Source organism: Ictidomys tridecemlineatus, chromosome 4 (genome assembly GCF_052094955.1).
Source record: "Ictidomys tridecemlineatus isolate mIctTri1 chromosome 4, mIctTri1.hap1, whole genome shotgun sequence".
Classification (NCBI taxonomy): domain Eukaryota; kingdom Metazoa; phylum Chordata; class Mammalia; order Rodentia; family Sciuridae; genus Ictidomys; species Ictidomys tridecemlineatus.
Window position 1 is genome coordinate 49,874,059 of NC_135480.1, and position 27,329 is coordinate 49,901,387.

The 27,329-nt window shown below is 42.7% G+C and overlaps 1 protein-coding gene and 1 long non-coding RNA gene across 3 annotated transcripts in view; one reads left to right on the forward strand and one right to left on the reverse strand.

Annotated features, from left to right (window-relative positions):
- Positions 1-20: 20 nt before the first annotated feature.
- Mical2 (microtubule associated monooxygenase, calponin and LIM domain containing 2) overlaps positions 21-27,329 on the reverse strand; it is a 220,611-nt gene continuing 193,302 nt past the window's right edge. The window contains exons 32-36 of the mRNA XM_078046477.1: positions 25,966-26,058; positions 22,799-22,892; positions 8,233-8,332; positions 6,036-6,109; positions 21-3,154 (exon numbers count right to left, since the gene is read on the reverse strand). Coding sequence (XP_077902603.1) covers positions 2,970-3,154; positions 6,036-6,109; positions 8,233-8,332; positions 22,799-22,892; positions 25,966-26,058 — 546 coding nt within the window. The 3' untranslated portion in view covers positions 21-2,969. The remainder of the gene's footprint in view (positions 3,155-6,035; positions 6,110-8,232; positions 8,333-22,798; positions 22,893-25,965; positions 26,059-27,329) is intronic.
- LOC144377093 (uncharacterized) lies at positions 2,967-26,709 on the forward strand. 2 transcript variants are annotated; one of them, XR_013437754.1, is made up of 3 exons: positions 2,967-3,105; positions 22,734-23,251; positions 23,708-26,709. It is a non-coding gene; the product is annotated as an uncharacterized LOC144377093 (long non-coding RNA). The 2 variants fall into 2 exon arrangements; XR_013437755.1 differs by lacking the exon at positions 2,967-3,105 and adding an exon at positions 18,716-19,007.

Consider the following 27,329-nt stretch of genomic DNA (forward strand, 5'->3'; position numbering starts at 1 on the left):
GTATTTGGGGGTGGTAGATATTTCCTGATCTTTGTATTTATTTGGAGGTAGAGAGGGGGATTAATATTCTTTTTGTATCTCTGCATTTAGCACAGGGCTGCAGAACCCCACGGGCATTCTTTCAGAGAATGTTAAATAAGTCAGTCAATAAATGAATGGTTTGGGAGTCCAAGGTGCAGCTCAGTCATAGAGCACTAGGCTAGTATGTGTCTGGCCTTGGGTTTGATTCCTAGCACCACAAAGAATTTTTTAAAATTAAAAATAAATAAATGAGTGTTTTGGAAGAGTATAACTAAAAACTGTATTCTTGATCCAACTTACATAAAATTCTGAGCTTATAACTATTGTAGAGTCTTTGGCTTAATTTAGAAGCTGTGGGAGATTGACTGAAATATATCCTAAGGCTTGGGACTTGACTGTTCAGCCTTCACATCTCCACCAGTGCTCTTTTATAGGGCAGTGAGTTCTGTGCATTTTCAAAATGACCCTGTTCATGTTACATTAAAGACACTGCCTTCACAATGTCCAACACTTTACATTTTTAGGGTCTTAGAACATTCTCTGTTGTGAGTAAGGAATGGAATCACTTTAAATAGTTCAACAGCCACAATAGTTGTGTCCTTTTGGAAATGGAATTGGAATGGAGAGAGGCAGCCTAAGTAGAAAACTGTTTGCTATGAGTTTTGTGTTTTAAACTGGGCCAGATAAGATTAAGCCATAAATCACAGAACGTGGGAGTCTGTGGAAAAAAGTGAACAACTTGTGTTTCCATGATTGGACCAGGAACCACCTTTCCTAGCCCTCTTGGGAGAATCTTGCTTTAAGATGGAACTATAGCAAATTAAAATACTTAATTCTTTTGCATAACAACACATTTGGGTGTTCTCTGTTACATGTATGCAAGCATCAAATTGTACATTTTTCATCTAACTGGCAGAAAATACGGTATTTGAGTATTTCTGCACATTCTAGAATGAAAACAGAAAGTATTTTTCTTAAAATGAGTAAACATTCCTGTGCATCCATATTCTTATCTCTAAATGCCTAATGGTTGAAAATATTATTGTGATGATCTCCTCATGCCTTTAATACTATATAACTCATTGCCCCAAATATCTGGGTTATTTGTATATTAAGTAGCTTATATACTAATAGGTCTTCTCCAAATTATAACACAAGAAAACCATAATTATGAAGTTATATTATGTTTTAACTAAATATATAAATAAATACAATAGATAAATAGCCAGAGGTAATATAGTTTTGATAGGAATAGTATAGAAAGATACCTCCACATATTTCCTAATGATAGAATCCAATACACTAGAAGACCTGATTCTTAAAAAAAAAAAAAGAAAAAGAAAAGAAAAGAAAGAAAAAAAGAAAATAGAAAAAGAAAGGAAGGAAAGAAGAAGAAAGAACTACAGCATTTGGAATTTGGTATATCATGGAAAAATTGCATTTAAATACCACCCAAAATGTTGGATGACTCAGGAAGTCTGTACACATTTCATTTATGGTTGTCAGCTGGCCAGATTGGTATGCACAGACAGCAACTCAGACAGAAGTGGTTCGAGGGTCAGCTTATGTTGAGAAGAATCTGGTCTCGAGTCAGAGCCAACTATTGCAAAGCACCTTGCGTCTAGTGACACCTTAAACACTCCAGAAGCCAGTGGCTAGAAATATAACAGTTTCTCAGACTCTGTCTTGTCAATAACAGTCTAAATCTTGAAAGAGTTCCATTGAGGGGAAAACAACCAAATATCTCATGACACATTACCATTTTAAACCTCCTCTTCTTTGGTTCCCATATGTACTGTCAAAATGCTCCAGGAATCCCAGCATGGTGGTGCATAAACCACCTACCAGCTTTTTTTGCATATTGAAAATGTTATATATATATATATATATATATATATATATATATATCCGTGACCCAATTTGGGATTGGATAAATGAAGTCACTGCCCTCAGCTCTACCTGGAAGTATCTGGAAGAGCTCTTGGGCAATCCCTGAGAGAATCAGAAACACTCCACTGTTTGGGCCCAAGACAGCCCCCATTGAGAAGTATGCCTATCCTGCTACCACTACTAGTATATATTTAGTAGCAGTACCAACTTCACCCATGTTTTATAAGCAAACGGGTTCTCCTGTTTGCCATTACCAATCCTTATTTAAAAGGCACTTCAAAAATCACCCATTTCCTAAAAGTGCTTATCATTATGTCCCAGGGGCCATGAGCAGAGAGGACTGGGGGAACGAAAAGCTTTCCTAAGCCAACAGGATTTGGTGAAAACTAACAATCCTGCTGGCATGAAGTTAAAGTTCTATTTCCTTTTATAAAAAAATAAAATTAAAGCTCAAATGTTCTATTAAACTCTCATTGCTTATGTATATTATATTAAGGCTTATAAATATACCTGGTAAATTAAATTCGCCCTGGATTGAATTAACACCTGCTATATGAGTTATTTGCTTTTTGTAATCAGTAATCTCAAGGTTTCTTCTCCTTCTCTGGAAACACAATTTAAATATTAACCTAATCTTTAAACTGCTGCTGCTTCTTTCTGACATTTGGAAACCGGTCATCCATGCAAGAAAGGGCAAATATGGACGTATTAATGAAGGGCAGCTTCTTAAAAGTCTTAAAACATGTAACTCAATGAATTGGGAGAAAAATGATAAAAGCAGCTAGAAACTCAGGTCTTTGTGTCACTTTTTAGGGAAAACAATACTGGTCATCCGCCAAGAATACCTCCAATCAGAGCCTGGCTGACGTTGACTGCCAGTTTCAAAAGTCTATTTTGTTTTGTTTTCCATTATCGTCTCTGGAAAAGCCTTGGGAAGCTGTAGTTCATATGAGAGAATTTTAATTAAAAGAAAAAAAAAACCGTAGTAGAGTTTAACTTTGAATCCAGGATGAGAAAGTGTGGTGGTCTGGGCTGGCTTTAGGGAGAGGTTCGGTGCCTCATGTCCTGCTCAGCAGACAGCCCCTGGAGGAGATGAAGCTTTCAAAGTGCTGGTCTTCCGCCTTCTCTTTGACACGCTGTTCCTCTAAGGAGTCCACGAGTTTGTCCCTTTGCTCAATCACTTGCATCATCTCGGTGAGTATTTTTTGTTCCTCATTGCGATCATTCTCATCTTTCTGGCTCTCTGCAGAAAAAAAGAAAACCGTCAGGCCTCAGGTAAGATTGGACTCTGGAGAGCTCTTGGCATGAACATTCTCGATTGTTATAGACTTGTTCTACCCTTTTCATTTCAATGATGGAGAAAACAAGGAAACAAATTTAATACCAAAAAACTGCCCTTAAAGCCACAGATTAGAAAGACCGGTGCTTTGTGCAATGTAGCCAGCTCAGATTTCATCTTGAGGGTATGTTCGTGGCCCTTTTGTGAAAAAAAAAAGCAGTTAATGTGCCTTGCCCCATCAAGTCCCCAAACTTCCTCTCCTGCCTAAAAAAGAGACCAACAAAACAATGACAGGTCTGTTTTTCATAAACATATCTGAGCCACAGCAAGGAGATCTGTGAGAGAAGTCTCTTCATGAACAGTGTGTGTCAGTGTCTGCTGTTTCTTTCAGAGATGACAATCCTTTTGTCCTTTGCACTTAATGACAAGTTGCAGCCTTTTGAGCAGACACCACACAGAAGCCAAGTAAGATTTGACTGTCCTGACTGTCCTAGGATCAGGTTTCCAGATGGACTCTGCTCTCTCCTGCAGCCTTTCCGAGTGACAACCTTGTCCCTAATTGGCACGAAGCATCCAATCCCCAGGGGAGATAGGATTGTTAGAGAAGAGAGCAAGTTAAGAAGCAGGTGGTAATGACTTTCTGACACTCAACAGAGGATTTTAAAGCCAGATTTAAAACTTGCCAACTAGATTATTGCCAAGGGAGAAGCCTTTCTAAATTCCTTCAGCCCTTCCCACTTATGCACTCAGGACGAGGAGGCGTCCCATCCCAGGTAGAGAAAGTGCCACTGTCTCTCATGGGGCTTAGTGCTGGGTCAGGGAGCAGGCAGATGCAATGAGAGGGAAGTAGAGAAGTAGTATTCCCTTGTGCCTCATGTTCTATGGGAAGGAGAAGAGACAGAAAGGGCAGAAGGTGAGAGCTCTGTGTCCCCATCTCTCCATTCTGGGACCTGGAAGCCCCACGGGGGGCAGGGAATGTCTTTTGCTGGAACACTGGGGTGGAAGGACTCTTGTCCTGCCCCTCGGTCCACTCTGCTCAGGAGGTGCCACTGTGGATAAACACAGGGCACAGGAAGTGTCTGAGTGTGGCTCCCAGATCTCCACCTGCTATGTGTGGTGTAAGCGGAGTGGTGGAGCAGAGAAGCAACTGCGTCCCCTAAAGTGGCCCAAGGTAGCTGGCCAGTGTGTCTGCCACAGGTTCCCCCAGCAGAGAGAAAAGTGACTTGACAATAGAGACTATGGGAGGCTGTCTGACCACACTGGATGGAGGATATGCCCAGGTGAGGCCCAGTGAGCCAGGGATCGCCACCAAATTCCAGAGCATACCCAGAGAATGGCCAGGCTGTGAGTGACAACACCCCTATAGCTTAACTGCAAGTGCCAGCAAGAGAGTGGCACCTGATGACAGGACACAGCTCTGTGAGGACTTAGAGCACCCCACACAGATGCTTATGACACCAGGGCACAAAGCTGCCTCTCCCTTAATGACAGCACTGACCCTGCAGAGAAACCCAGGAGGAAGGGGAAGCCATGGGCAGACTTGGCATTTCGTCCCAGAGAGACTGAGCATTTCCTACAAGGATCGTTTAAAGACTGCATCAGACCTAGTTTATCAGAGAGGGATAAGAGCTCTCATTTCATTTCTTTTGTGGAAGATGAGTCAGCTATGGACAAAATCAAGAGTCTACTTTTTGGGGGGTATAACTAAATATCAGAGGAGTGAGAAAATGCCTGAATTTCACTTCTTTTTTAAAATGTTTTATTTTGAGGGAGGGTCTCACTAAGTTTCTGAGGCTGGCTCAGATTTGCCATCCTCTTGCTTCTCCTCCTGAGTCGTGGGGATTATGACCTTCATTTCTTTTCTTTTTAAAAAAATTTTTTTTAGTTATAGTTGGACACAATGCCTTTATTTTATTGATTTTTATGTGGTGCTGAGGATTGAACCTAGTACCTCACATGTGCTAGGTGAGCGCTCTGCCAACTGAGCCACAACCCCAGCCCCCTCTGACCTTCATTTCTTAGTAAGATAAAGAAAAAGGTATCAAAGGTGGCTAATGAGCCTTTGGCAGTATTTGTTTTACTAGCCTGAAACAGAAAAATCAAAAAATTTTAGCAGATGTATAAGTCAGATTCACTCTGGCATGTTGACTTAGTATTTCATGTGTTGATATTCCTTATTTAAGAAACAACATAGAAAAATAAAATAATTCCTCTCAGCTGAGGCTTGTCTTGGACATATCTGAGCCCTTGCAGTGTATCATGTCAATTGAGTTTATTTCAACTCCCCCTCCTTCAGGGTAGAATGGTTTCCTCACAGGCAATGCCTTAGTCTGGCCCATGCTAATGCCTTAGCCTGGCAGGACAAGACCCACCTTCCTCTGTGCTCCCAAAGCACCTGCTGTGGCTCCTTCTGCGTTATCCTGCACTGTAGTGACTGGTCTGGACATTGGCCTCCCCAGTGAGCTCACAAACTCCTAGAGTATGGGGGTTGCTCTCACCATGTGCCAGGTCCACACAAGGTTCTCAGTACATGTTTGCTAAGTGGGTGGGTGGACACGTGAACAAAGAGGTGAATGAATGACTTTGTTCCTATAGGCATGTGGCATGGGGAAATGCCTCCTTCTCAGCCTAGCTGGATGAAGCCCAATGGGGACTTGCTCTGGGGGGTGTGGGGTGGACACAAGGTGGGGCTGGCTTTACACTCTCCTCTGCCTCTCAGGCTGCATGGTCGTGCAGGACAGGGAAAGCACTCTACTCTGGGGATTGAAGTGTTCTTGGTGTACTTGATGTCCTTCAAGGGACAAAATGTCTTTAATCAGGGCCCAAAACATATCACCATACTCACCCTCCTTGAACATTTTCTCTCTTAGTTTCTGCTCCAGTCTGCTTTGGTGATCTTCTAATTCCAGTTCTTGGGCCCTGGGTAGGTATGAAAAAAAATGTTCAGGTAGTAAAGGCAGGGAATTTGTGTAGAAACACTGACTAAAACACTCGTTGACAACAGCTACTACAATTAACCTGATTAAAATGGGGGTCTTTGAATATCTCAGAATTGGAATTCTGGCTGCTGCTGGGATCACCAGAGGTGTTCAGAAGGGTTTAGAGATATGCTGGACCCAAGAGACACAGGGAGTAGCTGAAAGTTGTGATATATTCTCAGGATGCTCTTGGAAGGCCATCAGTCCACCCTGTAGGAAGGACAGGAGACAGAACAGTGAAACAGTGCCTAGAAGAGTCCAGGGGAGGAGCGATGACTATTGGGAACTCTTTGTCTTCTTTGGGTGTAATATGGTTTCAAGAATCACCTCCAACAACTTTCAAGTCTCTGACTGTGGTCAACAAGCAAACCAAAAGAAGTAAGCAGTGAGATATTGGGTCCAGGTGGAGGAGATCAAACTTAGGCAGCTAAAGAAGAGTCAGCGAGACTTTGGAGTGGCCATGCTAGAGTGCTGGGAACTCAGTCTCTCCACTGCAACAACAGCAAAACCCAGAAGCGGTGTCTTGGTGAAGCCAGTTGGGATTTTTCAGTGCCTGGGATCACCCTACTGATAGCAGAGTGGTTGTGAAGGTCCCTACATATGAGAGAGGCTGCTCTAGAGCTCTCAGGAAAATTGAGGACCCAGACAGATGTGGCAATGCTAACAGATCCTAGTGGAAGTCATGTAATCCCTAGAGACTATAGAGAAAGAAGAATTGAGGGTTCTCAGTTCTCTTTTAAGCTCAGCCTGTTCAGCAAACATGGGTTCTCAGTTTCTCTGAGCCTTGCAACTTTCTCCACCTTGACACTATTGACATTGTAGGATGGATAATTCTTTATTGGTAGGGGGATAGGCTGTCTTGTGCCTTGTGGGGTGTTTAGCATCCTTGTCTTCTACTCACACGGTATCAGTAACAACCCCCAGCAGTGACAACCAAAAAATGTGTCTAGACATTGCCTCTGGAGCTATATCACCCCGGGTTGAGATCCCAGGGTCAAGGATAAAAGCTTTCTCCCTAAGGAGTAAACAAGTCCACTGCCTTTTTTGATCAGGTAGATAAATATGTCTAATGCTGGGGTTTGGTTTGTATAATGGGTTGAATGGGGGACCCCCCCCCACGCAAAGATGTATTCATATCCTGAACCCTGGAAGCTCTGAATGTGCACTTGTGTGACACACGGTCTTTGCAGATGTACTTAAAATGAGTACCCTCTGGATTATCCCAGTGAGTCCCAAACCCAAGAACAAGTCTTCTTACAAGAGGCTGAAGAGAAGACCCAGACACACCAAGAAGGCCTTGTAAAGACAGAAACAGATAGTGTGGAGGTGTAGCCACAGGCTAGGAATGCCTGGAGCTGCAAGAGGTGAAAAAGGCAAGGAAGAGTTCTCTCCTGGAGGCTTTGGAGGGAACATGGCCCCATCAATGCCTCCATTTGGACTTCTGGCTTCCAGAACTGTGAGAAAATAAGTTTCTATTGTTGTCAGCCCTCTGCTTTGTGAGAATTTACTACTGTGGCCCTAAAATAAACTCATCTGGGCTCTCATACTTGGCCACACTAGCCATTGATAGAAGGTGATATGTTGATGTTCCATCCATTGACTCTATTGTTTATTTCTCACCTGGTTCAGAACTCAGGCAGGGAAGAGTGGTAGTGTTTATTAGGCCCCCCCAAAAAGTCCCCCTGGTGACCTCTCAGGGTAGAAGTAAAAATGAAACCAGATGGCACAGATGAAAGCTCCTATGCCACTTGCGGTGCTCCAGCACAGGTGTGTGACAGCTCTTTTAACCGAGGCATGGGCGACAGGGATGGAGGGAATGGCCTCCAGCTCCTTACTGGAGGAAGAAATCTATTTCAGCCATAGGACGCCACAGGGAGAACAGACCACAGAAGATTCTTTACACTAATGCCAGCATGATATGCAAGACATAAAATATCAATTTGCCTCAATCACTACTCTTTATGCACAAAGAGGAAAAAATCCCGGGACTTCCACCGAGGAGGGTGAGCCACCCCCCAGCCCTCTGCTTTTCGGACTCTCTGTTATCAATGTTGCCTTACTTACATGATCAGCAGCTCCGACTCATATCGCATTAATTTATTCTTCTCCAGAACCAGCTTAAACCATTCCTGCAAAAGCTGTGCTTCATCCTGTGTCCCTGAATCTGCTTAAGAAATCAATGGCAAATGGGTTAGATTGGCGTTTCTCTCCCCATGAGCAAACTGCTTTGGAGCCACTTTAGTGGGCCATGTTTGTAGCAAGAAGGGCTCTGCAGGTAGCAAGCTCCCTGGCACCCTGTTGATGCCTCGAGGTCATGGGCATAACAAATAAAACCCACTAGGGCAGGCTCTGGGGGGAGGTTGTCTTGAACATCTAGGGCATGCCACTTCAGCTTCCAAGGTCATGTTCTTGATAAGGTCTTACCGCAAAGGACACTTCTCCTGCCTACTCTCCCGTACTCCCTAAAACTGATGTATGTGTGTGCATCACACCTCCACTAGAGACCCCTAGTGCCGGTTGCTGTCTCCTCTTCTCTTCTTCCCCCAAATCAGCTGCCTTCTGAGTGCCCAGGTGGTGTGTGGCTCCCTTCACGAGGCAGGGAAACTCACATCACGGTTGATTGTTGGAGTGGTGATTGGCATTTTGATTTTTTTTTTTGTCCGAAGAAAAGCTAATGATGAAAAAAATATTAATTTTGATTCTTATATGGAGAAAATTAGATCCATACATTCTGGCCACTTAGGCTATGACCTATGACCTTCCTTCAACAGAAGAATAATTAGGTTAGCATTGCTTCTTAGACTCTCAATGTTGGATACTAAATCTTGAGATATTGCAGTGTTAGAAGCGGACCAGGGTTGAGAAGTAGCTTTTTAATCTTGCTCCCTGAAATGACGACACACACTGTGTGGCAAAACTCATGGCTATTCTAGGATTTATAATGGAGGGTCCCATCGGCTGAGGGGAAAACAATGCAGATGGAGGGTTTGGGCGTGTTGTTTCACATCTTGGAGCCTCTGCTTCTCCCTTAGCTAAACTGGAATAATAAGATGCACGTGCAATTTAATAATAATGAGCTGCTATTTATCCTGTAGCGAGAATGGCCACCTTACTGCCAGCATCTCATTCAACCCTCATGATGAACTCAGCAGTGGAGACTCTCAGCATCACCGTTTGGATAGCCAAAGAAACAGAGATTCAGACGACTCAGGCGAGTTGCCCAAGTTCATAGTCAGTAGGTGACAGAGCTAGGTCTTGTACACCAATGAATCTTAACCTAAGCTCAGGCTTTTCACTGCTATGTATGTCCCTGACTCCATCCCCCGAAGTCATGTGCCCCTAGCACACTGCCCTGCCCCCAGCAAGCAATTCATGAAAAATAGTTCTCTTTTCTCCTTATCTTTTTGACCACATTCTTACTGATAAGGACACTGGGGCCCCAAGAGATTTTATATGCCATATGCAAAGCCCCAAAATATTCATTTTATGGACAAACTGGAGCTAGGATTCAAAACTTGATTTCTGATCTGTCCATCCATCCATCCATCCATCCATCCATCCATCCACCCACCCCTCCATCCATCTACACCTGTTTGTCAGGTATCTTCTATATGTCAGGTTCTGTCTTGAGGACTGGGGATTCAGTGATATGCTACATGTCACAAGAAGTTTGGAGCCACTAAGGCATAATGCCAACCAAAAAATACTTGTTAGACAATCTTTTGGATCAGATGACCTCAAAGAACTAGAATAAAGTAGAATATTAGGAAACAGTCACAACATATAGGCAGGGCCATCCTAGTCAGGGGATGAGCTGGGGTATCAACTGGCATTACTTTGGGGAGGAAATAATGAGGATGGAAGAGAACATTTTCAAGAAGAGGGAACAGCATGGGGAAAGACAAGAGGGAAAGGAAAGAAGATGGTGGAGATGTGGATTGGGGAGGGTAAGACAGTTTTATGGTGGTCTATAGTACACCAAGGTACACTGAAGGTGGTGGAGTAAAAGAATGCTGTGTGGAGCTTTATCCAGGAAGGATTGAAGGGGAGAAAGAGAGAGGAGGGAGGGAAATACGATGTTATTCTTTCTTAAGTATCTTGAGTGAATGAACAAAATTAGACACATACTGAATACCAATATCTCCTGGGCAATAATTGTGGTGCTTAGAGATAAGAATGAATAAATATTGGATCCAGCTCTTTGGAAAATGGAGAGCTTTCAGTTCATGGAGAAAACTAACACTACATATCCAAGTAGATGTCACCTGCTCCTTGCTATGGGAACACAGAGGGAAGTGGTGTCTTGTATGGAAGAAGTGAGAGAAGGCTTCAGAGAGGACATAGCCAGTAGGCTCAGTCTAAATGAGTAAGAATTTACCAGAGAAAGAAGAAGGTGGAGAACAGGGCATTCAAGGGCAGTGTCAATCAAAGAATGAAGTGCACAAAGCAGAGATCATATATAACCTAAAAGTTAAGAGCATATACTTTTAGACTCAGATGTGGGGTCAAACTTTTATTCTCCTACCTACCACTGTGTGGACTTGAGTAATTATTATAGCCTCCCTGAGTCTCAGTTTGTGAAGCTGCAGCAGGATTATGCACACAAAGCCCTTGACCCATTCCTGGCATGTACAATAAGCTCAATAAATGGCAACAGAAATTATTCAATCATAAAATGCACATAGTAAAACCCTCAGGTTCAGGTGGTCCAGCCATGGAGCCGATATCTATTTCCTTCTACCCACTTCCTGGAAGGTGATCACTTCATTGTCTACTATGGTTCTCCGTATAACGAAGGAGTTCCAGGCTATTCAGGGAGCTCACTGCATGACTATGTAGGTGAGTACTGAAAGCTTCCTTCCACTGGCCTTTAATGGGTTGGCTCCTAGTTACTGATACCAGTTTTTCCATTTGGAGAACTGTACAGACACATAACTACATATTTTACATGAAAGACCTTCAGTTATTTGAACACAGGTTTCACAATTCACTGAAGTTGGCTTTGTTTCATAGCTGGTACCTCTGGATTATTATTTTGTCATTTGAGGATAGCCCACATAATTTTCCTTCTAATTTTGCAGGATATATCTTTTAAACGTGTGTATGTGTGTGTGTGTGTGTGTGTGTGTGTGTGTGTGTGTGTGTATTTTAGTTGTTGATGGACCTTCATTTTATTCATTTATTTATTTATTGGGAATACCTTCATTTTTTAAAAAAATTCTACATAGAAAATGAAATGACATTTGCTTCTCACAGCTTCTCTGTAAATTACCATGGTTCCAAATAATCTCTAAATTTTTTCTAAAGCCTCACAAATTTCTTTAATGATCTTTTCTAGAATTTTGATAAGGAACAGAGTTCAATTTTTTTGACATGAAAAGTGGAAAATGTACTTATCTCTAGTCTTTTGGTTTTGGGATTCTCTATAAGTTTGAAAATCTTAGGCTACATCTGTAATTTATTTCCATAGCAGGAGCTAAACTTGTTTTATCCAGAAAATTCTAATTGAACAATACTACATCTAGACACTTGTCTACATGAACCACCATTTACCTGGGCTTGGGGACCCAAATTCACAGGTCTCCGGTTTCATCATCTATCCAGATTCAATTCCTTCTTCTAGATATTTGTTTAATGTTTCTAGATTAAGAACCATTTTCTTTGACAGAGAAAACAGAAAAGCTGAGAAGTGAAAATTCTGCCTTTTCTCATCGTCTAACATGATACCATCTGCCACAAGCCTGGGCCTATACTTTTCCTTATGCTCAATCCAAAAGAAACAGCTTTAAAGGACTATTTTACCATCTTTAGAGTACTTTTTGTTGTTATTTTTCACATTCAGCCTCTTTGCAGCATTATACCCACCAGTTCTAGCCAGACTTTTTATCCTGGATTACACAAGCCCTTTTTCAATCCTATGCATCCTTCTAAAATCTGGTGCATTAGAAAGTGCCCTGTACTGCTCACCGACTTCCATTGACACTGTACTAAACAAACCCAAGTTGAGTTGAATTGCTCAAATTAATTTTCCTTTATCAATAGAATAGTTTGCAATTTTATTGGCTGTACTTCATTTTTTTAGCGTTTTCCTTTCTTCAGTAGTCAAAATCACCGAGAGATCTTTGGACATGGAATCCTGTGCAGGTCTCCAGGGAATCTGCCTTCCCAAATCACTGGCTATGAGAGGGTCTTGCTCTTAATTCCAACAAAGCACAGAACTATCCCTCCATGATTTCCTTCAACTCATTGTCACCCATCGGGTTCTGTCCGTCCTTGTGAGTTGCCGCAGTCCAGCTGCAGCAAACTAACCGGGGGGTTACAAACAACTTGTGTGCATTGATACAGCAGGAGTGGGAGCCATTTATTGTAGGACAGGAGGGGTATATATTCATTTCACACAGCTTAACTTAATTAACATAAACTAGATACAGCAGTCAACCAATAAGAAATCTCCACACTTAAAGGCTCGCTGGCATTACTTTACAAACCACTCCCTCTGGCAAAATGCCAGGCGCCATCTTGACTTGTTTACAGACCCTAACAGTGAGTCCTGATGAAGTCTAGATAGCATTGCCTCTTGCTAGAGATACAGTAGAGTGAGGAGGCCAATGGGCTTTGAGATCAGTCAGGCCTGGTCCTGCCACTTAGGAATGTGTGACATTGGCAAAGAACCTCATGCCTCTTGGCCTTGGTCTCCCCAGGTGGAAAATGAGCATATTGATAGTACTATCTCATACTTTGGTTAGGAGTATTAAATGACATAATATATGCAAAATGTTTAGCATAGTGCTGCTTGGCACATAGTAAACCTTCAGGCAATTGTGCCATTGTTATTACCACGTTGTTATTTCTTCCAGTTTTGTAGTTCCATAAAAATTACTTTCTGTTCACCTTTAAAACTCAGCTAGAAGGCAGTCCTTTATTTGGTTATATATGGCTAAACCTTGTCTGTGACAACTTGAGGTTAACAAAAAAAAAAAAATCTTAAATAATAAGCTGGGACAGTGGTGCATGCCTATAATCCCAGTGACTCAGGAGGCTGAGGCAGGAGGATTGCAAGATTGAGGCAGCCTTAGCAACCCAGTAAGAACCTCAGCAACATAATGAGACCCTGTCTCAAAATAAAAAATAAAAAGGCCTGGGGATGTAGCTCAGTGGTAAAGCATGCAGGGTTCGATCTCTAGTACCCAAATAATGATGATGATGATGATGATAACAATGATGTTTTTGGCCTCATGTAAATGAAAAGGTCACATAACTGAGTGGACCATCAACATTGCTTGACAAGGCTTCAGTCCCCTGTGCCCATGAAGATTCCTTTCTCACCCATATTTCCAACTGATCCCATGGCTGCTGTTGTGGCCTTGAGAGTCCTTTCTGAGCAGGACTATGACTCCTTCATAAAGGAATCAGGTTGCAGCTCTAACAGTGTCACCAGAAGGCAAGTGGCCTCTGGCTAAGAATAAGATGGCCCAGGGATCCAACCCTTCCTCTTGCCCTCTGATCTCCAGTGCAGGGTGATGCTAACTGTCCACCTGCTGTTCATTTGCTCCTGGGCCCTCATATCATGCCTCTTCCTGGACAAAATGTCAGTATTCCATTTGGTATGGCAAAATAATCAAAACTCAACACAAAACCATTTTTTATTATTAGTAGAGTCATTTAGATTGATCCACTTTTGCCCAAGAGTGCTCTTAAAAATGCAAAGCAAATCATGTCACTCCTTACTGAAAAATTTCTCCAATAACTCTCCACAATCAAGTTAAATCACCAAGCCTGGTACTTCTCAGTCCCTGTTTACCTTAGGTGATTGGCATGAATGATCAATAACTTTTTTCCTGAATGAAGAATACCAGAACAGATGGGCAATCTAGTCTTTAAAGTCATGATTTTTTAAAACTATTTTCTTTCATAGGTATTGCTGAGTATTTCTCTGATTGGGTGTTGGTGTGTGGTTTTCCAAATTGAATCTTGTTTTCTGTCTGGTTTGAAACTCTCAAATTCTTTGGATGTGATTTGTCTACCTCCTTAGCATCTATGAGAAGTTCTAATTCAGTGTTTACTGCAATTTTGATATAATGCACCTGGCATTCTTACTGAAGATGGGAAGCAGGAAGTGGGAGGCAGGGTACACTAGAGTCATAGTAGCCAGGACCCTCAGTCACCTGATCAGGGCATTTCCCCGAGCTTAGCTGGGGTTCAGCCCCTGCCTTTTGGTCAACTCTTAGCTCATCTGGGGGCTTATTTTATTGAAATCTGCAATAGACTTCAGGACCCAGAGCTCTGGAACATCTGCCCTGCAGGCTCCTTACATATGATGATAACCCAGGAAGCCAGGTTGAGGGTGTGGTCTGATTCAGTGTTGACAAACCCAAGAAGCTACTACCTAGCTCATGATTCCACTCTTGGGGCTGGAGGCTTTCAGTGAAAAACAATTCTAATCCTCCCTCCTTAAACTACTTTTGAGGGCTTTTTTAAAAAAAATCTTTAAACTATATTTCAATTTATCATTTTAAAATTTAGTTTTTCTTACTACTAATCATGATTGAAATGGTACCACACTATATGTACTCTTCTCTACCTTGCCCATTTTTTTCTCTCTTTTTTGGGAACTGAACTCAGGGGCACTCAGCCACAGAGCCACATCCCTAGCCCTATTTTGTATTTTATTTAGAGACAGGGTCTCACTGAGTTGTTTAATGCCTCGCCATTGCTGAGACTGGTTTTGAACTCGAAATCCTCCTGTCTCAGCCTCAAGAGCTGCTGCGATTATAGGTGTGTGCCATCACCACCACTGCTGGCCAATTTGCTCATTTTAAATTCAATATTACTTTGCACAAATGCACCCATGTTGTTCATTCATTTTTATTCCTGTGTGTATACTGTTCACGCAATGCCACAAATGATCCATTTCCCTGTTAATAGAAATGTAGGTTGCCCTTAGACTTCTGCTCCTAGGAATGATGTCACTATGAGCATTTGTACATATCTTCTGGTCCATGTGGCAAGAGGTTCTTTGGAAGATGCACTTAGGAATGAAGTTCTGGAATTGTAGGGTTTGCACATGTTCAGCTTAACAGCACAAAGCTGACTCATCTTCCAAAGTGTGACAATTTATGCTGACATTGAATAAAATCATCTTTATGCCTCATCTTTTTCTAATTTCAATATTATCAGATTTTTTTAAGTTGGATACTTTATTAGTTTAAAATAGTTTATTGTAGACTGAATTTATATTTTCCTAAATACTTATAATATCTGTGTCTTTTTCTTGTGTTTATTGTTGTGAAATGTATATTTATATCATTTGTCTATTTTCATGTTGGGTTGTGTGCCTATTTCTTATTGATATGCAAGAATTTGAGAATTGTGTTAGCTAACTTTTTGTCACTATGACCAAAATACCTGACAAGAAAAATAACTTAGAAAAGGAAAAGTTAATTTTGGCTCATGGTTTCAGAGGTCGGCTGACTCCATTGCTCTGGCCCTGAGGTGGGGAAGACATGATAGTGAAAGGGTGTGGAGGATCAAAGCTGCTCAGCTCATGGCAGCCAGGAGAGAGAGAGAGAGAGAGAGAGAGAGAGAGAGAGAGAGAGAGAGAGACACCATGCCATTAACACCTCACCATCGATGAGGCTGGTTTTGAACTCACAATCCTCCTGTCTCAGCCTCAGCTTCCTACAGGCTACAGGCTCACTTAGCATTTGCTCCAGAGTTGCTAGGTTCTTCACTGAGAGAGAGAGAGAGAGAGAGAGAGAGAGAGAGAGAGAGAGAGAGAGAGAGAGAGAGAGCAGGCAAGCACACACACATGCAAAGAGCAGGGACAAAATATAATTCCCAAAGGCACACCCCCTCAACAGTGACCTACTTCCTTCAGCCACACCCCATCTGCCTAGAGTTACTACTCAGTGAGCCATTCAAATGATTGATCCATCAAATGGATTAACCCACTGATTAGGTTGCAGCTCTCATAATCCAATCATTTCACCTCTGAACATCACTTTATGGTCTCTCATGTGAGGTTATTGGGGGATACCTCCTATGCAAACCATAACAAGAATACTCCAGAATACTAATTTTTTTCCCTTTGGTTTAAATATGTTTGGCTGCAAACATATTTTCCGCATTAGTGTTTTTTCTTTCATTGCCTTTATAGTGTCTATTAACTACCAGTGTGAGGTCAAAGAGATTTTTCTTAACTTCTCAAATTTTATTTTCAAATTAAAGTTATAATCTATATGGAATTGATATGCATATATGATATAAGACATCATTTCAATTTTTTCCTATATGGAAAACCAATTGTCTTAGAATCATTTATTTCTTGTAATGTCCAACCCCACTGCTGGTTTATATCAAGTTTTTATGTATGTGGGATTATGTTTGGTTCCTTTGGTGACTTTCAGTAAAGCATTAAAATTGGCCCCATAAAGGTGGTACACATTTTTTGTTGGATTTATTCCCAAGTACCTTATTGTTTTTGATGTTACTGTAATTGATCTCATCTTTGTTATTTCATTTTTTTTTAGGTGCTTGATGAGGAGATATAGAAATGCAATTGATCTTGCCAGTTTGATCTTATATCTACTGACTATGATATTGGATCTTATTATTTTTAATAATTTCTTGAGTATGCCCATTTGGGTTTTCCATGTGGGCAATCCTATCATCTGAAAACAATAAAAATGTGTCTCTTCCTTTCCAAACTTTATGTTGCCCCCACCCCCCACCCCTTGCCTTACTGAACTGGCTAGAAAATCATGTACCAAGCTGAACAGAAGATGTCATGGTAGGCAACCTCATCTATTACCGATTTTGAAAAGAATGCTTCTATTCAACAATGTTGCTGCAGGGGATTGGAAGAGACTCTTCAAATTAAGAAAGTTCTATTGCTTCTTTTGCCAAAAGTTATTTTTTATTTTGTATCCCAAATAGATGTTCAATTTTGTCATATGATTTTCCTTATTGTATTGAAAAGCTCATACAGCTTTTCTCTTTAATCTTTAAATATGGAGACTGTCAAGTTGCACTTAGATTGCCAGAATTTAAAATTAATGGGATTAGTGTTCACGGGATTCTTTTGTCTCTTTGAATTTTTTTTACTGTATCTTTGGTCTAGTCTGTCCTTTTTGTTCTTTATTTCTGTCAATTATTTTAAAAAATCAGTTTAAGAGGGTTGCCTTTGGTCTTTGGAGTCAACTTTTGGCCTATAACGAGGACACTGACTTTTTCCAGGGCCCAGGGAGGTGAACACTCCAATAGATGGATTGTGGATATTTGCCGAGCAGGGCAGTCTTCCATGGACTGTGAACATCCTTGCACATCTTCGCTGAGTGTGTCAAACTGCAAGGTCTAGCCAGCCTCTGACCCTGAGCCATTCCTGAAACTGGCCAGGTAGATAGTCGTGAGAAGTAGGTCGGCAGACCCTAGCATGACCACTGCACAATGACCTGCTTCCTGGAAAAGGGCTACAGGCCCACTTGGCATTGGCTCCAGAGCCGCTGAGTTCTTCACCCTGGGATCCTTAGCTGTGGTACACACCTTGGTGTGCACAAGTGCCATCCAGGCCTGTTGTGTCACACCCTGGGACTTGGGGACAGGCCACTTGTGCCACCATGCTGATGCTCCTGCTGTACATTGTGCTATGAATAATAAACTCCCTTCCTGTGATTCACTAAATTTCACTGGAAGTATCCAGAATCTATCAAGCTCAGGCAAACCAACTCAAATTCCTGGCTTCATTAACTCTGGATTCTTGTTACTCTTGCCATTCTCAATAAAGTTTGAGTCCTTTCTCGGACCATATCCTATTTTATTCTTTGGTGAAATATTATTTGTGGTTCCATTTTTATGGTTACCTGTATTCAAACAGTCAGACTCTTTGAACATGGAGGGTCCCCAACCCTTCCCCTGTTCTGCTGACCTTTAAAAGCCTAGTAACCGGCCATGCGTATAACCTTGAATTGACCACCTTTGGGTACATTTAGAGAACAAATAGTTCTGGAAGGTTTCCTAAACGATATCCGGTCCCCAGATCCATTCCCAAGTGATAGCTGGCTATCAGAGAGGCAGGCTTTAGAACCACAGTGTTCTGCTTTCATTGTTGAACTGCTTTTATGGATGAATCAGTGGTGTTTTGTTGGGGCACAACAATGAATCTGCAATGAGATTCTCACTTGGACAAAACATGTGAACTGCATGTATTTTTTTTTGTATTTATAGAAACCAGCTTAAATCTCTTCTAGGGAATTTAGTTATAAGTGAATAGAGTGAATAAATAAGCAAATGAACATAATTTGAGAAAACTGCATTTTCAAGTGATGGGGATATAAAAGGAAGGAGAAGGAATGAATCTTTTTGGAACACCCATTATATGCCAGGCTCCTTTTCAGATGATTTACCAGCATCATATTATTTAACCTTTTCTTTATTCAACCCCAGTAGGTGGATATTATTAGTCCCATTTTACAGAGGAGAAAATTTGTCAGAGAGGTATTTGCTTTATAATGGCGACACCAAGATTCAAACTCGGGAGCGTCTAATACCTGTTTTGTTTTTTTTCCCCCCTCAGGACTCATGTTTACATTATTTAGGAAAATATTATTCCTTCTTTTCCTCAGCTGTAGTCAAGATGAAAACCACAGAGTATAAACCAAACTACTTCCCTCTTCCTGTCTAGATTGTCCTTGAAGTTTCTCCTTATAATGTGTGCTCCTGCTGCCACCTGCTGGCAGCCTCACTCATCATACTTGTCTTTGTGAACCCCTTAATGAAGGAGAAACCATCTGAAAACCATCCAAAAAAGGCCAGAAGCCGAATGCAGACAACTAGCTGATAAAGTGAGTAAAACAATAAGGGAGGAATAAATTGTCCACTTTCCCTGCAGATAAATCCTTTCTCCTTTGAAGCTGCTCAGTTTTCCTCAGATTTCACCTCTTTACAGATATGGAGAGAAAGCTCAGATTCAGACATCCCGGGCCACCTAGGTTGGAAGGGTGGTCTCTTGATAAATGGGGGTATCCCAGGGCCCCTGTGGGCAACACTGACCACCATGTTGGCCACCAACAAACCAGTGGGTAGCAAACAGTGCCTCCACCGAGAAGGGGCTTAGTGGCCGGCCGTGTCAGGGTGGTCTTCCCACCGAGGGCACCCCTTGTCCTGTCCACCACCTGTGCAGACAGGACCATGGGGGGATGCCATCACCTTTGTCAAAGACAGACAGACACAGACATGTCCTGCGAATCCTCATGATTTGTCGTCTGGGGTGGATGGGTCAGATTTCTGTTTTTCTTTGTTTTCCTTTTCTCTACAAAATGGGGAAAAATCCATGGTGGGGGGGGGACGGGGGGCAGAGGAGCTCATTTCTGACTGATGGGGAAGAAGAAAGCAGGAATTGTTGTCAGGACAATTAGGAGCTCATCAAAGCCTCGTTTTGCTCATCAGCCCTCATGGCCCTTGTCCTGCACCCCCTCACGCACGGTCCTCTGATTCAACGCCCCCCTCATGAATAACTCCCAGGAACAAAAGGCCCTTTCAGGCTGCCGCACATAATTATTGGAGGAGCCTGGCCTGACTGTCGTAGGCTACGCCTGTTTTCAGGCCTGTCTCTAAATTTGGTTATTCACAACCTTTACAGCTCAATATTATTGCCTAACTGTGATCATTTTCTAATTATCCTAATAATACCTATTAAATAATTCCCATTAAATCACTTGAACCGGAGCCGCAGAGGCCAGCTCAAATACAACTTAACCTAATAAGCATTGGTCATTCATTAAGCAACAGGGCAATCTCTTAAAGGGACTGGATAGAATATTGAACTGCCAAGGAATATTATTATTTCACAAATGTTATTATGAGTTACAGTGGATTAATTCTGATGGCCTGGCTCACAACTCTTCCTGTGGGTCTCCAGGGAGGCCACGCTCCAGGACTTGACTCTTTTTTTGTCTCCACCCCCACCTCTTGTTGATCTGTATCTGTCACCCCCACCAGGATATTCAAGGACAAAAAGGCCCATAAACTTAACGGGGGAATTAAATTAACAGGGACATAGAGGGAATGAATGGAATCCATCTTCTGACGGGCTTGGCACGCCTTTGAAAACACTATCCACTATCCACTGGCCGGATTTCTTTAGGTGAAATTCAAAATAGCTAGCTAGCTAGCTTTTCTTTTTCTTTTTCTTTCTTTCTTTTTTAAAAATATCTGCTATGAGGGAAATTTTCAAAAGAAGCTTTAGAAATTTGGTATCGATGATTTAAATTTCAAACAGTCAAGATGAGAAAGACAGTTCTTTAAATGTCTATGTGTGTGGAGACTTAATATTTTGCAAAATAAGATTAGGTAGTGATTGTTGGATGCCAACACTATAGTAGACACTCTGGTAGATGTTGGCCCATCAACTTCTTAATTCTCAAAATGACTTTACAATATGGGAATTATCATCTCCATCTTTCAGAATAGGAATCTGGGGCCAGAGACATTAAGCAATTTTCCCCAGACTGCCCAGCCTAATGGGAGCAGAACCATGTCGCATGTTGACCTGTGTTCCCAATGGCAAACTGACACAGGCCCCAGCTCTGCTGGTGTGTCCTTTTCATTTCCCAGGCTTTTTGCTGCAACCAAGAGATTCCTACAGATAAGTACTGATGGGGGGGGGGTTCTCTTTACAAGGAAATCCAGTGTAAATTAGTAAGAAAAGGAAAAAAAAACTTGATTAATCATTCACTGGATGCCAGGCACTGAGCGAGGGGTTTTGTGTGAGCTGTTTTAGCTAATCCTTGGTGCAAGCTCAAGAAGCAAGTCTGATCATCACTCCCACTTAAGGAAACTGAGCCCTCACTGGTGAATTCCCATTCTTTCTCCCGATTCTCATCTTGCACACCACCTTTCCCAGGGAGCCTGGCCTGAACACGCTCTCCCTCTAAGATCTTGGTTCACCGGCAAGGCCCTCTCATGCTATTATAGCTCTCATACTGTACTGTACGCCACCTGTTCACCTGTCTCTGTCCCTCAGTGGACAAATGGACTATAAACTTCTCAAGGCAGAAACGTTGTCATACCCATCACCGTAGTGTGATGGGTATGTGCCTTCATGTCCAGCCTGTGGCAGGAGTTCAGGGATGGGCTTGATCTGAATGTAGGAGTCTGAAGCTCCGTGGGTCATTCCCATTTATTGCTTTTACCTAAGTCCAGGCAATGGGCTAATTCAATTCAGCATCATGTGTAATTTCTCCTTTAATCATTATTTCAGTTTATAAAGGTAGAAAAGCACTTGTATGTCAGTTTTCGATGAGAAAAATGAAAGTTTAAAAAAGGTTTATAACGTGACTAGCCCCAGATGATACAGAAGGAAAAGAGAGAAACCAGGACTTTAACTGAGCTTGGAATCACTTCCAAAAATTGCTCAAATTCCCAAATATTTCCCCTGCATGTATCTTAAACCCTGAATTGCAAAGGACATTCATGCTAGCCAGAATAGAGGCTGAGTGTCTTAAAGAGCAGTGACAAGGTCTACCAGCTGATCAATGCCCAGAGGAACTTCATATTGAACCACCAGCTAGGTTTTTCTCCCCCCAACCCGCATCCCGTGCTTGCTTTCTTTTTTTTATTTTGAAACGGTCTTGCTAAGTTTCTTAGCATCTCACTAAGTTGTTGAGACTGTCCTCAAATTTGGAATCTTCCTGCCAAGTTGCTGGGGTTATAGGCACACACCACTGAGCACAGCCACTACGGGATTTTTAAAGTGTGAAGCAGAAATGTGAACTTAGGATATAGAAAAACTAGAAAAAAGGAGGGAAGTCAGTGTAAATGATATATACCTTTAGGTGTTAGTAAGAGAAACAAATTTAGCCTTTTGTTTTCTATTTTCTAGTAAGGCATGCAAAGGAAAAACATTAGTGTAAAATGTGATGATTTCCAGCATTCCCTAGTGACACAGCCACATGAATGTTGATAGCAGCTCAATTCACAATAGCTAAGCTATAGAATCAACCTAGGTGCCCTTCAACAGAGGAATGGATTAAAATAAATGTGGTATATATGCACAATGGAATATTACTCAGCTATAAAGAAGAAATGAAATTATGGCATTTAACAGTAAATGGATGGAACTGGAGATTATCATGCTATGTAAAATAAACCAATCCCCAAAAACCAAAGGCTAAGTGTTCTCTCTGATATTTGGATGCAAACACACAATAAGAGAAAGAGGGAAGAATAGAAGTTCATTGGTTTAGACAAAGGGAAATGAAGTGAAGGGAGGGGGGATGAGTATAGGAAAGACAGTAGAATGAATGAATCAGACATAAATTTTCCATGTCCCTATATGCATACACGACCAGTGTAACTCCATACCATGTACAACCACAAGAACGGAAGTTATGCTTCATGTGTGTAAAATTGTCAGAATGTGTTCTTCTGTCATGCATACAAATAAAAATAAGTTATTTTTTTTAAAATCTTAAAAAAAAAAAGTGTGAAGCAGTTGTGGACTCAGTAGTACTTGTCCACGTTAACAGATCTCTGGGGGGATGGAACATGTTTTCTTTTTTTGCCCCTAGGGTAGGACCAGCACCGATCTCAAATGGTAGGTGCAGACCCGCACCTTGTTGCGTGGGTGCCGTACCTGCTTCTCCTCGCAGGGCCTTCTCCAGCCTCACGCCCTGGATCTCGGAAGCCCTCTGCCGCTCCTCCACCTCCTCCAGCTGCCTCTGGATGGCCTGCAACACCAGGATCACACATCACCAGGGAGCACTGGACACACATCACGGGGGCCGATTGTGCCGCTGGCTCTCCAGGAGGAAGAGGCGCTGTCGCTGGTGACTTACCGCCTTCACATCCTGGCCAAGGGCCTCGGAATTCCCAAACCGCCAGACCTTAATGTTCCCTGTGTTTTCCATCTGCTGCCAAGTCCATTATCAAAACGGTCCCCTGACAAGGTCAGGCACACCGAAGTCCTCCAGGATGGGACTGCAGGGAGTGTAGGTGGTCCCCGTGGTTCCTGGGTTCCTTGGAGCCCACAGCCTCTGACTATGGCCACAGCATCATGACCAGGGCTGCAGAATACGAGCCCAGATAAGTATGTCCATGTTCTATTTTCTCAAGGAGAGCCAGCAGACACTTCTCCAGAATGTGATATGGGCAGGAGACCTGCTCAGCTTCTGGGGTGTATATGTTTCTTTTTAGGATTATCCTGCTACTGTCCTTAGCCACCAATGACACCTACGCTTTTCTTGCAGCGCAGGCTGATGCCCAGGGTTCTGTCACTGTAGAAGTGTACTGTAGCTTTGTGACAAGCAAGTTATTAAGACAAGACACATGATGTTTATTTAACACATTAAGGGACAACTCAGACTCTCCTTAGACTCTCCATAGCACCTATTAAGGTCTGGGGTCACGACTGGACTTGCATTAATACATTTCTTTTCCCTGCTAGCTATGATTCCTTGAAGTCTGTTGGGAAGGAGAGCTAGGGAAAGCCTTTCCTATATAATTTTCTTGATCCTCATCAATTTTCTCTGCTTTCTCACACCAGACCCATGCTGCCCAAAGGGACATCCTTTGGCAAAACGGATTTGCACTTGTCAGAAGAGGAACATTGAAGGAACTGTCAGCTGTCTGGGCAGGCAGGACACCTGCCTTCTTTTTCTATTGGACTTCTGCACTGTCTCATCCCTTCCTCCTTAACCCACATGCTTTTCCTTCCCCCCTGGAATCACAGGCACAGTAGCCAAAGCACCTCCGATCCCGTGAAGTGACCCCAGCAGGGGTGGGTTCTGAGGTGGGTTCCACCTGGCTCTCTTGTCCCAGCTACGAGTATTCAAGTTCAAAACCTAAAGTCTGAAATAGACAGAAATTCTATTTATAATTACTTATGATTTCATGCCCTCTTCCTTTCTGTCCTTGAATGACATTATTGTACCTTTATAAATCTGTCCCTTGCAAGTGTGCTGTGGAATTACTAAGAAGGGAAGCTTTTAAATGACTTTATTACTGATGCCTGTGCAGTACAGCTATAAGACTGTTAGGGACTAAATTCTGTTTTCCCCAAATTCATGGTTGAGGCCCTAAGTCCCAGTGGGGCTGTATTTGAAGACAGGGTCTAGAAGAAGCCAGTAACGATCCCATGAGGTCACAAGGATGGGGCCCTGATTGGATAGGTCTGTCCTTATAAGAAGAGGAAGAGACAACAGAGGTCTCTCTCCCCACATGTGCACATGCAGCAGACCATGTGTGGACCCAGCCAGGGCAGCTGCCTGCCAGCCAGGAAGAGGCTTCACCACTCTCCAAGCTGAATGGCACCTTGATGTTGGACCTGCAGCCTCCAGAAGGGTGGGAAGACCCATGTCTGTTGTTTAAGCCCCCCAGCCTGTGGCATTGGGTGATGGCAGCCCAAGCAGACCTGTGCAGTGGTGAGTCTTGAGAAACGGAGGGTGAAATCAGAGATCAAAGAGGGCTACCACGGGTGGTGCTAGCAGGTTAGGACTCAAAAGGCCATTGTGATTCTTCTTACTGCCTCAAGTGAGAAGTTGCAAGACTTGCCAATCAGTGCCATACAGACGTGTCTTGCTCTTAGAAGGACAAGTGGAAACATTTTTAAGGAAACCTGTTTTAGAAGTTGAGCGTGGAAAGGGGGGAGTTTACAGAGTCATTCCTGTCCAGGATGTGGAAGTGGCCCCAAGTCGGTTACTGGAAAAGATCATGGAAGCTGGTAAAAGGACCTCATTCTTGGCAGGAGCTATTTAAGGATGCTGTAGTTTGGATCTATAATGTTCCCCAAAGGCCTACATATGAAAGGCTCGGTCCCCAGCCCATGGTGCTATTTGGAAGTGGTGAAACCTCTAGGAGGTGGGGCCTACTAGAAGGAAGTTGTATCACTGGGATGTGCCCTTGAAGGGGATATTGGAATTCCAGCTCCTCTTCTGTCTCTCTCTCTTTGCTTCCCAACCACCATGAGGTGAGCAGGTGGCTCCAGTACACATTCCCACCATGACGGCTGTGTCACCACAGGCTCAAAGGAACAGGACCACTAATCACGGACTAGGCTCTCTGAAACTATGAGCCAAAATAAACCCTTTCTCTTTTTCTGTTGATTATCTCAGGTATGTTGTTACAGTAATGGGAAGCTGACTAACACACAGGGTTACATGACTAGATAAAAGGAAAAAGTGAGGGAAAGGTACATGAATTAACATGAATGGTCATTCTAAGTCCTTGTATCCTCAAATACAGCTATTCTTCAACACATGGCTGGGGTCCTCAGGGAGATGGAGGATGCCTAGACTTTCTGCTTTATTTTGCCTCTCGGTAAATGATCTTGGGCAGAAATGTTTGGAGTAAACCATTAGGCCAGGAAATCTATATTGGAGTGCTGGATACAGATGTTTTCAACAAATCCTAAAGTAGAGACAGCTCCCATTACCTGTCATCTTAGAAAAGACAGTCAGGGAGTTGATGGAAGATATGTGTCCTCAGAGGACAAAGCCAAGGTCACTGTTACAAGGCAGTCAGGGTTCAGGGTGATTCCCAAGGCCATATGCAGATTCTTGTCTCAGCTTTGCTTTGCAGAACACGTCTGCAGATGGAAAAGTGGCTGGGAGTGGGCCAGCTCAGCACCTGGCCCAAAGTCCCACTAGGGACTGGGCCAAGGCCTTTAGAAAGCCACACACCTGGTCCCTCAGAGAAGAGACTGGCCTTTCCCAGAAAGCCCACCTCCCCAACACAGCACAGACCCCGAGGGGCCTTCCCACGCAGGCCCAGGCCCACTTGCTCATCTCATGTCTATTTTCTGACCTGAGCTTTATAAAGTCTTTTCAACTCTTCTTGCTTAACCAATTGCCTTGTGGCTTTTTCCAGTTTCCTCCTTCTTCTGAGTATCTTCTCTTCCTAAGGAAAACAATAGAGAAGGAAAAATAAGACTGCTAAAAACAGGACTGAAATTTACACATTGTCTTCACAGTCTTCCGCCCTTCCACAGGCTCCCAGCCATTGGCTTAGCTTCTAGGATGATGGTATCCTCTATCACTTCCGGCAGAGATGGAAATAAGCCGTGTCTGTGCTGTATAAAATACGGGCCCACCGGCCCTCTGTGCCTATCAGACACTGGAGAGGAGATGAATGTGGAGAAGAAATTGAATTTTAAATTTAATTTTAATGAATCTAAGTGGCCACACATGGCTAATGGGTGTCAGAATGTAAGTGTGTGTGTGTGGGGGGGGAGGATAGGAGGGAGAGGCTTTAATCAAGTACTGACTAGGTTCAGCTCAGTTGAAGAATGGAATAATAGAATAATTAGACTTATATGGGTGCTTCCACCCTGCCCAGGGATGATGGCCCCAGGCAGGCAGGCAGGCATACAGACAGACAGACAGACACACACACACACACACACACACACACACACACACACACACACACCATGAACACCAGTTGAAAACTTTAAACAGTAATTAAGTTGGGTCTACAGTATATACATAAACTTATAAACAGGAGAATGTATCTACATAATTCAAAATAAAGTGTTTCTTGGCTTTGAAACACTTGGCATAAGGTTGCTTCCCATCCGTACCTCACTTTGCTTGTACAAATACAGCGTTATCATCATGGGTTTTGTGAGTGCCTGGACTTGTTCAAAGACAGAAAGAGGGGGGAAAAAAGAATATCCAGAATTGATCCATGTAAAACAGATGTCTGGCTCTCGGTAGTGCCACTCCCACGGTTTGAGATACCAAGGAAAGAAGAAGTGGTGGTGTGGCCGCTTCTACCAATTGGAGAGTTCAGAGATTTTCCCGATCAGAGAAGCAGCAGAACAATGGCCCAGACCTGGGCCAAGAAAAGCTGCCATCAATTCCTAAGGAGCTGTGTGAACTTCAGAAGGTTCCCCAGCTTTCTGAATGCCAGAGTCCTCTTCCGAGTGATGAGGGGGATTCAATGCCCACCTCAAGGCAAAGCAAGATGATGTGGGCAAGCGCTTTGCAGAAGGCTCAGAAAAAGAGATCGGACTATAATCAATAACATGATTTTCACCACCAGCATATCATTTTGTATTATAAATCAGCATGATTACGTTCTACTAAAATCTATTACTTTTTGGGTGTAGGAGTATGTTTTAAACCACACATACACACACACACACACACACACACATACACACACAC